Here is an 11,759-nt window from a genome sequence, read left to right as displayed (position 1 = left end):
ACTTCTCCATAGACGATCTGATTTTTTGGGCAAAATCGTTGAACTCAAAACTTGTGTAGCATGGTTGGGCCGCCGTTAATATGCATATGATTGTAATGAAACTTGTGAAGTTGGGTGCAATACAAAAGGGGTAACCGTCGCAGCGGTACATGGGAAAGGTACGTAAACTTCTTCTAATAAAAACACGATTGACGAAGACGTGAAAAAAGCGTTTTTGACTATGTTAAGGGGCTGCTGACCTATCTAAAGGGGGGGGGGACATTTTCCTTGTCTTTTGCTACATGTTGCTCTGCCACCCTGCGGCCCTTGCCCCCTAAATTTCCTTGCAGCCATTGGAGAGATTGTACTCCAATGTGTTCCAGAAGGGCGACACAGTTCGAGCATTCCCCTGCGTTGTTTTCGGAAGTCTTTGCACCCACGAACTGCAGCGTGGGAAGTTTGCTATCCTCAGAAAGCGGCGGGCGGCTGCCTCGTGGCCTGTTGGCAGGATGGATGTCCAACGGGGATTGTTGGGTAGGGGGTGTTTTCGGTGTCGACGCATCGGATGGCGATGGAGTTAACGGCATGCCCGCAGGGAGCGTGCGTACTGTATTGCCCCTCAAGACGAGACGAATCGGCGTTGCTGCATGAGCTGGGGAGTTGGTTGGAGTTGCCGATGGTGTTCTGAGGGGACGGACCGGCCTTGGCTCCCGCATGGCCAACGGAGGACGTGACTGAAACTTTTCGATGTCGATGAATGTGTTTCCGCGTACCTTGGATGCGCACCAGACTTGTGGTGGAAGGAGAGCCTCTGGGATGGAAACAATGAGTGCAGGTCGCTTCCCTTGACCACCCGCAGATGCTGGGCGCAACTCATATACCAAACGTCCTTTGAAATCAACGGAGGACTCTGCTTGTCGCTCTTTCGGTTGATCCCCATCCAGCACCACGTCTTTTGATCCCTGCCCGCACGCAATCTCAAACTTCCTCTTCAAGCCATCAAAGATGTCAAGAATTGCCTCTTTTGTTGCACAGCGTCAGAATCTGTGTGCTCAAAATCAGAACGGCGCTTGTCCGAGCCCGAACGTCGACGGTAAGTTGTGAGACCGAGTTGTTCGAACTCGAGCGCGCTCTCGAGTTGCTGTACATTCGTGAATGATGCAAGGCTGTGAGTGACGGAGACGTTTGTCGCCGTGAGGTAGAGAGCTTTCCGGGCGACTTGGTCGTGAGTATCCTGATGTCGTGTTGCATTACGGAGTACGGAGTTGAAGACCTCCATATCCTCGCTGGATAGGTGCGGAATAATCTTGGGGGGCAGCCTTCCAGACTCTGGACATGAAGGCATACATTAGCCAAGTTGAAGCATTGAAATGGAATATTACCAACATACCCAATGAGCCAAGCAAAAAGTACGTCAAGGTGATGTAGTTACGCTTTTGAAAGCGTACAAACATAGTCAGAAGGCGTCTCAAAACATCCTTATACGGATCCGTGGAGACACCAGCCAAGAGGGTGGATGGATCGAGAGCTAGCGGGATGGCCTCGTCGAATAACCAAAGCATAGCGTTCCAGAAGATCTGCCTCACCGGGGAGCGTGTATTGTTGTTATGATCTCGACGACGGAGGCGGAAGCGAAGTAGAGAAGACAGGGCGAGAGTGATAGGCGACAAGAGATTGTATTGGCGAAACAAGAAACAAGGACTAGAACAGGAGATGAGAAGAACTGGTGTTGATCTGCTGGGGAGGAAGGGAATGGACGAAGAGAGGCCGGCTATTTATAGATAGGCAACCCAGCAGATCAGAGAACAACAACAACAAGAGGGGACTGGGGGGGCGCCAGCTATGCTCCTAGAGCGTGCGTGGCGAGCGTAGAGAGCATTGCTACAGCTGCTGGCTATGGGGAAGTAGTGGGGGGTGTGGAGAAGCCGAGGGGGGATTGGCGAAATGAGAGGAGAGAGGAGGAGTGGCGATATTGCGGGAGGATTGGCGAAATGAGGGGAGAGAGGGAGAGTGGCATTGACATTGACATTGACACTGACATTGACACTGACATTGACATTGACATTGGCGTTTGACATTTGGCGGTTGACATTGGCGGCTGTCAGTAGGTAAGCTTATGGTATGGGCGTGTCGTCCATAACATCACCCCTCTCTTTAGCGGCGGCGGCGGCGGTGCCGAGTTTGGTGTGGCCGCAGAGGAGGCGCTACAGGGACAGAGGAAGGCTTGTTGGGGTACGCGCTGTGGAAGTCCTGGAGGAGTGCATCGGTATGGGTGAGGTGTTCCACGGGCTCCCAGGTGTTCTCAGAGTCAGGCCAGCCCTGCCATTTGACCAAGTACTGAAGGCGACGACGATGGATGCGGGAGTCAAGGATGGCTTTGACAATCCACTCTTCTTGACCCTCAACGGTCTCTGGGGGCGCGGGTTCGGGTTCGTGTCGTTCGGGGATGGTGAAGCGGGGTTCGAGGAGCGAGACATGGAAGACATCGTGGATTTTGTTCGTAGGCGGGAGCTTGAGCCGGTAGGCGACGGGATTGATTTTTTCAACGATGGGGAATGGCCCAATCTTGCGATGGTCGAGTTTCTGAGAGGGCCGGGTTGTCTGGAGGTTTTTGCGGAGGAGCCAGACGTGGTCGCCAGGCTCGAAGTCCGGTCCAGGAATTCGTTTGGCGTCGGCGTAGTGCTTCATTTGATCTTGGGCTTCCTTGAGCTCGAGGGCGAGCTGTTCATGGACTTCCCTGATTTGTTTAGCGTGGGCTTCAGCGGCGGGGTTGACGGATTCGGAGGTAGCAGAGGCCGCGAAACTGAAGCGGGGGTGGAGACCCTTGTTGGCGTAGAAGGGGGTGGTCTGGGAGGCGGACTGATGGGTGTTGTTGTAGGCAAACTCGGCGGACGACAGAAGCTGTTTCCAGTTGTCCTGTTGGTGGTTGCAAAAGCATCGGAGATACTGCTCCAGGATCTGGTTGGTGCATTCCGTCTGGCCATCGCTGTGGGGGTGGAAGGCCGAGGAGAGGTTGGCTTTTGCCCCAAGGAGTTCGAGAAGTCGACGCCAGAACCGGGACTTAAACTGGGGTCCTCGGTCAGAGATGACGTCGTCGGGGAGGCCGTGGAGACGGATGATGTTGTGGAAGACTAGGTCGGCGGTGGATTCGGCGGATTCTGACTCGCTGCAGGCGATGAAGTGGGCCATCTTGGTGAGGCGACAGTTGACGTTCAGGATGGAGTCGTACCCGTCCACGGGAGGCAGACCGTTGATAAAGTCCAGGGACCAAGATCCCCAAGGGCGGGTAGGGATACGGTTGGGCTGGAGTAGGCCGTATGGTTTGGGATGTCCAACGGGGATTGTTGGGTAGGGGGTGTTTTCGGTGTCGACGCATCGGATGGCGATGGAGTTAACGGCATGCCCGCAGGGAGCTTGCGTACTGTATTGCCCCTCAAGACGAGACAAATCGGCGTTGCTGCATGAGCTGGGGAGTTGGTTGGAGTTGCCGATGGTGTTCTGAGGGGACGGACCGGCCTTGGCTCCCGCATGGCCAACGGAGGACGTGACTGAAACTTTTCGATGTCGATGAATGTGTTTCCGCGTACCTTGGATGCGCACCAGACTTGTGGTGGAAGGAGAGCCTCTGGGATGGAAAAAATGAGTGCAGGTCGCTTCCCTTGACCACCCGCAGATGCTGGGCGCAACTCATATACCAAACGTCCTTTGAAATCAACGGAGGACTCTGCTTGTCGCTCTTTCGGTTGATCCCCATCCAGCACCACGTCTTTTGATCCCTGCCCGCACGCAATCTCAAACTTCCCCTTCAAGCCATCAAAGATGTCAAGAATTGCCTCTTTTGTTGCACAGCGTCAGAATCTGTGTGCTCAAAATCAGAACGGCGCTTGTCCGAGCCCGAACGTCGACGGTAAGTTGTGAGACCGAGTTGTTCGAACTCGAGCGCGCTCTCGAGTTGCTGTACATTCGTGAATGATGCAAGGCTGTGAGTGACGGAGACGTTTGTCGCCGTGAGGTAGAGAGCTTTCCGGGCGACTTGGTCGTGAGTATCCTGATGTCGTGTTGCATTACGGAGTACGGAGTTGAAGACCTCCATATCCTCGCTGGATAGGTGCGGAATAATCTTGGGGGGCAGCCTTCCAGACTCTGGACATGAAGGCATACATTAGCCAAGTTGAAGCATTGAAATGGAATATTACCAACATACCCAATGAGCCAAGCAAAAAGTACGTCAAGGTGATGTAGTTACGCTTTTGAAAGCGTACAAACATAGTCAGAAGGCGTCTCAAAACATCCTTATACGGATCCGTGGAGACACCAGCCAAGAGGGTGGATGGATCGAGAGCTAGCGGGATGGCCTCGTCGAATAACCAAAGCATAGCGTTCCAGAAGATCTGCCTCACCGGGGAGCGTGTATTGTTCTTATGATCTCGACGACGGAGGCGGAAGCGAAGTAGAGAAGACAGGGCGAGAGTGATAGGCGACAAGAGATTGTATTGGCGAAACAAGAAACAAGGACTAGAACAGGAGATGAGAAGAACTGGTGTTGATCTGCTGGGGAGGAAGGGAATGGACGAAGAGAGGCCGGCTATTTATAGATAGGCAACCCAGCAGATCAGAGAACAACAACAACAAGAGGGGACTGGGGGGGCGCCAGCTATGCTCCTAGAGCGTGCGTGGCGAGCGTAGAGAGCATTGCTACAGCTGCTGGCTATGGGGAAGTAGTGGGGGGTGTGGAGAAGCCAAGGGGGGATTGGCGAAATGAGAGGAGAGAGGAGGAGTGGCGATATTGCGGGAGGATTGGCGAAATGAGGGGAGAGAGGGAGAGTGGCATTGACATTGACATTGACACTGACATTGACACTGACATTGACATTGACATTGGCGTTTGACATTTGGCGGTTGACATTGGCGGCTGTCAGTAGGTAAGCTTATGGTATGGGCGTGTCGTCCATAACATCACCCCTCTCTTTAGCGGCGGCGGCGGCGGTGCCGAGTTTGGTGTGGCCGCAGAGGAGGCGCTACAGGGACAGAGGAAGGCTTGTTGGGGTACGCGCTGTGGAAGTCCTGGAGGAGTGCATCGGTATGGGTGAGGTGTTCCACGGGCTCCCAGGTGTTCTCAGAGTCAGGCCAGCCCTGCCATTTGACCAAGTACTGAAGGCGACGACGATGGATGCGGGAGTCAAGGATGGCTTTGACAATCCACTCTTCTTGACCCTCAACGGTCTCTGGGGGCGCGGGTTCGGGTTCGTGTCGTTCGGGGATGGTGAAGCGGGGTTCGAGGAGCGAGACATGGAAGACATCGTGGATTTTGTTCGTAGGCGGGAGCTTGAGCCGGTAGGCGACGGGATTGATTTTTTCAACGATGGGGAATGGCCCAATCTTGCGATGGTCGAGTTTCTGAGAGGGCCGGGTTGTCTGGAGGTTTTTGCGGAGGAGCCAGACGTGGTCGCCAGGCTCGAAGTCCGGTCCAGGAATTCGTTTGGCGTCGGCGTAGTGCTTCATTTGATCTTGGGCTTCCTTGAGCTCGAGGGCGAGCTGTTCATGGACTTCCCTGATTTGTTTAGCGTGGGCTTCAGCGGCGGGGTTGACGGATTCGGAGGTAGCAGAGGCCGCGAAACTGAAGCGGGGGTGGAGACCCTTGTTGGCGTAGAAGGGGGTGGTCTGGGAGGCGGACTGATGGGTGTTGTTGTAGGCAAACTCGGCGGACGACAGAAGCTGTTTCCAGTTGTCCTGTTGGTGGTTGCAAAAGCATCGGAGATACTGCTCCAGGATCTGGTTGGTGCATTCCGTCTGGCCATCGCTGTGGGGGTGGAAGGCCGAGGAGAGGTTGGCTTTTGCCCCAAGGAGTTCGAGAAGTCGACGCCAGAACCGGGACTTAAACTGGGGTCCTCGGTCAGAGATGACGTCGTCGGGGAGGCCGTGGAGACGGATGATGTTGTGGAAGACTAGGTCGGCGGTGGATTCGGCGGATTCTGACTCGCTGCAGGCGATGAAGTGGGCCATCTTGGTGAGGCGACAGTTGACGTTCAGGATGGAGTCGTACCCGTCCACGGGAGGCAGACCGTTGATAAAGTCCAGGGACCAAGATCCCCAAGGGCGGGTAGGGATACGGTTGGGCTGGAGTAGGCCGTATGGTTTGGGATGTCCAACGGGGATTGTTGGGTAGGGGGTGTTTTCGGTGTCGACGCATCGGATGGCGATGGAGTTAACGGCATGCCCGCAGGGAGCTTGCGTACTGTATTGCCCCTCAAGACGAGACAAATCGGCGTTGCTGCATGAGCTGGGGAGTTGGTTGGAGTTGCCGATGGTGTTCTGAGGGGACGGACCGGCCTTGGCTCCCGCATGGCCAACGGAGGACGTGACTGAAACTTTTCGATGTCGATGAATGTGTTTCCGCGTACCTTGGATGCGCACCAGACTTGTGGTGGAAGGAGAGCCTCTGGGATGGAAAAAATGAGTGCAGGTCGCTTCCCTTGACCACCCGCAGATGCTGGGCGCAACTCATATACCAAACGTCCTTTGAAATCAACGGAGGACTCTGCTTGTCGCTCTTTCGGTTGATCCCCATCCAGCACCACGTCTTTTGATCCCTGCCCGCACGCAATCTCAAACTTCCCCTTCAAGCCATCAAAGATGTCAAGAATTGCCTCTTTTGTTGCACAGCGTCAGAATCTGTGTGCTCAAAATCAGAACGGCGCTTGTCCGAGCCCGAACGTCGACGGTAAGTTGTGAGACCGAGTTGTTCGAACTCGAGCGCGCTCTCGAGTTGCTGTACATTCGTGAATGATGCAAGGCTGTGAGTGACGGAGACGTTTGTCGCCGTGAGGTAGAGAGCTTTCCGGGCGACTTGGTCGTGAGTATCCTGATGTCGTGTTGCATTACGGAGTACGGAGTTGAAGACCTCCATATCCTCGCTGGATAGGTGCGGAATAATCTTGGGGGGCAGCCTTCCAGACTCTGGACATGAAGGCATACATTAGCCAAGTTGAAGCATTGAAATGGAATATTACCAACATACCCAATGAGCCAAGCAAAAAGTACGTCAAGGTGATGTAGTTACGCTTTTGAAAGCGTACAAACATAGTCAGAAGGCGTCTCAAAACATCCTTATACGGATCCGTGGAGACACCAGCCAAGAGGGTGGATGGATCGAGAGCTAGCGGGATGGCCTTGTCGAATAACCAAAGCATAGCGTTCCAGAAGATCTGCCTCACCGGGGAGCGTGTATTGTTGTTATGATCTCGACGACGGAGGCGGAAGCGAAGTAGAGAAGACAGGGCGAGAGTGATAGGCGACAAGAGATTGTATTGGCGAAACAAGAAACAAGGACTAGAACAGGAGATGAGAAGAACTGGTGTTGATCTGCTGGGGAGGAAGGGAATGGACGAAGAGAGGCCGGCTATTTATAGATAGGCAACCCAGCAGATCAGAGAACAACAACAACAAGAGGGGACTGGGGGGGCGCCAGCTATGCTCCTAGAGCGTGCGTGGCGAGCGTAGAGAGCATTGCTACAGCTGCTGGCTATGGGGAAGTAGTGGGGGGTGTGGAGAAGCCGAGGGGGGATTGGCGAAATGAGAGGAGAGAGGAGGAGTGGCGATATTGCGGGAGGATTGGCGAAATGAGGGGAGAGAGGGAGAGTGGCATTGACATTGACATTGACACTGACATTGACACTGACATTGACATTGACATTGGCGTTTGACATTTGGCGGTTGACATTGGCGGCTGTCAGTAGGTAAGCTTATGGTATGGGCGTGTCGTCCATAACATCACCCCTCTCTTTAGCGGCGGCGGCGGCGGTGCCGAGTTTGGTGTGGCCGCAGAGGAGGCGCTACAGGGACAGAGGAAGGCTTGTTGGGGTACGCGCTGTGGAAGTCCTGGAGGAGTGCATCGGTATGGGTGAGGTGTTCCACGGGCTCCCAGGTGTTCTCAGAGTCAGGCCAGCCCTGCCATTTGACCAAGTACTGAAGGCGACGACGATGGATGCGGGAGTCAAGGATGGCTTTGACAATCCACTCTTCTTGACCCTCAACGGTCTCTGGGGGCGCGGGTTCGGGTTCGTGTCGTTCGGGGATGGTGAAGCGGGGTTCGAGGAGCGAGACATGGAAGACATCGTGGATTTTGTTCGTAGGCGGGAGCTTGAGCCGGTAGGCGACGGGATTGATTTTTTCAACGATGGGGAATGGCCCAATCTTGCGATGGTCGAGTTTCTGAGAGGGCCGGGTTGTCTGGAGGTTTTTGCGGAGGAGCCAGACGTGGTCGCCAGGCTTGAAGTCCGGTCCAGGAATTCGTTTGGCGTCGGCGTAGCGCTTCATTTGATCTTGGGCTTCCTTGAGCTCGAGGGCGAGCTGTTCATGGACTTCCCTGATTTGTTTAGCGCGGGCTTCAGCGGCGGGGTTGACGGATTCGGAGGTAGCAGAGGCCGCGAAACTGAAGCGGGGGTGGAGACCCTTGTTGGCGTAGAAGGGGGTGGTCTGGGAGGCGGACTGATGGGTGTTGTTGTAGGCAAACTCGGCGGACGACAGAAGCTGTTTCCAGTTGTCCTGTTGGTGGTTGCAAAAGCATCGGAGATACTGCTCCAGGATCTGGTTGGTGCGTTCCGTCTGGCCATCGCTCTGGGGGTGGAAGGCCGAGGAGAGGTTGGCTTTTGCCCCAAGGAGTTCGAGAAGTCGACGCCAGAACCGGGACTTCAACTGGGGTCCTCGGTCAGAGATGACGTCGTCGGGGAGGCCGTGGAGACGGATGATGTTGTGGAAGACTAGGTCGGCGGTGGATTCGGCGGATTCTGACTCGCTGCAGGCGATGAAGTGGGCCATCTTGGTGAGGCGACAGTTGACGTTCAGGATGGAGTCGTACCCGTCCACGGGAGGCAGACCGGTGATAAAGTCCAGGGACCAAGATCCCCAAGGGCGGGTAGGGATACTGTTGGGCTGGAGTAGGCCGTATGGTTTGTGTCGACTGGATTTCGCTTGGCTACAGGTATCGCAGGACTTGACGTAGGCCTTGACGAAGCGCCACTGGCTGGGCCACCAGTAGTTGCGGGAGGCGAGTTCGAGCGTCTTGGACATCCCAAAGTGGCCGGCTAGGGGAGTATCGTGCATGTCGTGGCAGACTTCAGCTCGGAGCTCGTTGGTGGGGACATAGACCAGGTTATCGTGCAGCAGGATCCCATCTTCATCTGAGAACCGCTTGATACGATCTTGGGTTTCCTCAGTTCGTTGGGCGAGGGGTATCTTGAGCTTTTCGCGAATGGTCTTAGCGAGGGGGATCAGAGGCCTGGGCGGCCTTAATCTTGTCAAGCAGCGTGGTATCCATGGGTGTGAGGTAGGCAGCCGCGAGTCGAAGGCGTTCGGGAGTCAAAATTGTGGTTGCCTGGGAGCGGAACGCTTCTTCCCCCTCTTTTAGCTCATGTTCGGAGCGTCGGGAGAGGGCATCGGCTTGGTGCTGCTGGGAACCGGGGCGATAGGTAATGACAAAGTCAAAATCCGAGAAGAATATCGACCAGCGGGCTTGGCGGCGGTTCAGGGTGCGGGTGGTCATGAAGTACTGAAGGTTTTTGTGGTCGGAGTAAACGGTGATCTTGTGACGGGCGCCAATGAGATGGTGGCGCCACTGGGCAAAGGAGTCTTGGATGGCCAGAAGTTCCTTGTCGTAGATCTCGTAGTTGATCTCTTCGGCCGTGAATTTGCGAGAGTGGAAGGCCACAGGGGTGGAGCTGATTGTCCTGGTCAGGTTGGAGGAGAACTGCGCCAAGAGCGAAGTCGGAGGCGTCAGTTTCGACGACGAAGGGCTTCTCTGGGTCAGGGTGAGCAAGGATGGGGGCGGTGGTGAATGCTTTCTTCAGGTTCTCGAAGGCGGTGTTTGCGGCGGGTGTCCAGGCGTACGGGATGTCTTTCCGGGTCAGGGCTGTGAGCGGGGTAGCGATCTTGGAATAGCCTTGGATGAATCGGCGATAGAAGTTGGCAAAGCCGAGGAACCGCTGGACGCCTTTGACATTCTTGGGAGGTTCCCAATCCGTGATGGCAGCGATCTTCTTGGGGTCCATCTGGATGCCTTTCTTGGAGATGATGAAGCCTAGGAACTCAACGGATTCGCGGTTGAATTCGCACTTCTCGGGTTTGGCGTACAACCCATGCTGTCGGAGGCAGGACAAGACTTCGCGGACATGTTTGGGGTGATCTTCGGGGTTCTTGGAGAATATCAGGATATCGTCGAGGTAGACGACAACAAACACATCGAGAATGTCGCGGAAGATGTCGTTCATCAGGTACTGGGAGACGCCAGGAGCATTGCTGAGTCCAAAGGGCATGACATTGTATTCGAATAGGCCGTAGCGGCAGCGGAAGGCGGTCTTCCATTCATCGCCCAGGCGCATGCGTAAGAGGTTATAAGCGCCGCGGAGGTCGATCTTGGTGAGACGGCGGGCGCCGCGCAAACAATCCATGATACCGTTGATCAGGGGCAGGGGGTAGCGATTCTTCACCGTGATGCTGTTCAGGCCTCGATAATCGACGCAGAGGCGGAGAGAACCGTCCTTTTTTTTCACGAATAAGACTGGCGCACCGGCAGGGGACTTTGAGGGTTTGATGAATCCTTTGGCGAGGTTTTCTTCGAGGTATTCGCAGAGTGCCTTCAGTTTCTGGTTCGCTGAGGCTGTAGATCGGGCCGAAAGGTGGCTGCTTGCCTTCTTCCAGATCGATTGGACAGTCGTAGGGCCGGTGCTCGGGGAGAGTGTCAGCATTTCTCTTTTCGAAAACGTCGGCGAAGTCTCGATACTCGGGGGGCAGGAAGTCTTTGATGTCTTTCTCGGGTGTCGGGGGTTTACTGGGGCTAGGCGAGGCCGGGAGATTGGGTTTCGCAGGGTTGGCGTAGGCGACAAAGACCTGGTCATGCCTTGCTGCGACCCGGAAGGCTGGGGCGGAGATGAACGAGACTTGGAGCGGCGTGGGAGCCGGTTCTGGGGTGCTGGAGCGAGATACCTTGGGTACTGGAATCGACCATGTTTCGTCGACGGGGACTTCATCCTGGGGGATGCGGATCAAGGGCTCGGGGGTTCTGGCGGGTGCTGGGCTCGGGGGTGCTGGAGAGTTGTCCCAATTTGCGAATTCATGATACAGACAGTCGCAACGGAAACCGACCGAAAGGTTCTTGAAGTCAAGGTTAATGTCGTGAAGGCGGAGCCAGGGGAGACCAAGGAGGATTGGAGCATGGGGTGATTTGGTGACATGGAAGACGAGTTCTTCGAAGTGGTCGTCGACCCACATGCCTACTGGTTGGGTGTGATGGGTGATTGGCACAGCAGAGCTGGGTTGACCGTCAACGAGTTCGATCGTCAGTGGACGCTGATGCGGGACTAGGGCGATGCGGTGTTTGCGGGCAAAGTCTGTGTCGATGAAGCAGGACAGGGCACCATTGTCGATCATGGCTGAGGTAGGTACCGGGGCGCGGCTGGATGATACCATGATGGTAACGGGGTAGTTGAAGGGTTTGAGGGGACCCAGCGCAAGCATGGCGCGGGGGTTAATTTCGGAGTTTTCGACATGGGCAGCGGCTAGGAGGGTTGTGTTGGCTATAACGGAGTCGGGAACCAGGGGGGTGGCCTCTCCCGTTGCAGGAGCTGCGAGGTTAGGAGGCCCGGGGCGGTGTGTGTTGTCCAGTCGCTGGGGCTTTACTGCGGCTGGACTTTGGGAAAACCCTGTTCGGTGGAGGGTTCTTTGATGTCGACGTTGGCGGCTCGGGTGGTGGTCTTGTTCTTGACGGGGCAGACTTTTGCAATGTG

At 55.5% G+C, this 11,759-nt stretch overlaps 1 protein-coding gene across 1 annotated transcript; it reads right to left on the bottom strand.

Moving 5' to 3' along the window:
* Positions 1-447: 447 nt before the first annotated feature.
* On the bottom strand, positions 448-1,541 carry EV422DRAFT_563395 (uncharacterized protein; the record flags this gene model as incomplete). Its single annotated transcript, XM_053072061.1, has 4 exons — positions 448-663; positions 753-1,000; positions 1,066-1,308; positions 1,370-1,541. The coding sequence occupies 4 exons, from the start codon at positions 1,539-1,541 to the stop codon at positions 448-450; spliced, it is 879 nt and encodes a 292-aa protein (XP_052929033.1).
* Positions 1,542-11,759: the final 10,218 nt, after the last annotated feature.

The sequence above is a fragment of the Fimicolochytrium jonesii genome, assembly GCF_025526975.1.
Source record: "Fimicolochytrium jonesii strain JEL569 chromosome Unknown EV422scaffold_2, whole genome shotgun sequence".
NCBI classification, from domain to species: domain Eukaryota; kingdom Fungi; phylum Chytridiomycota; class Chytridiomycetes; order Spizellomycetales; family Powellomycetaceae; genus Fimicolochytrium; species Fimicolochytrium jonesii.
This window is presented reverse-complemented; position numbering and strand designations above follow the sequence as displayed.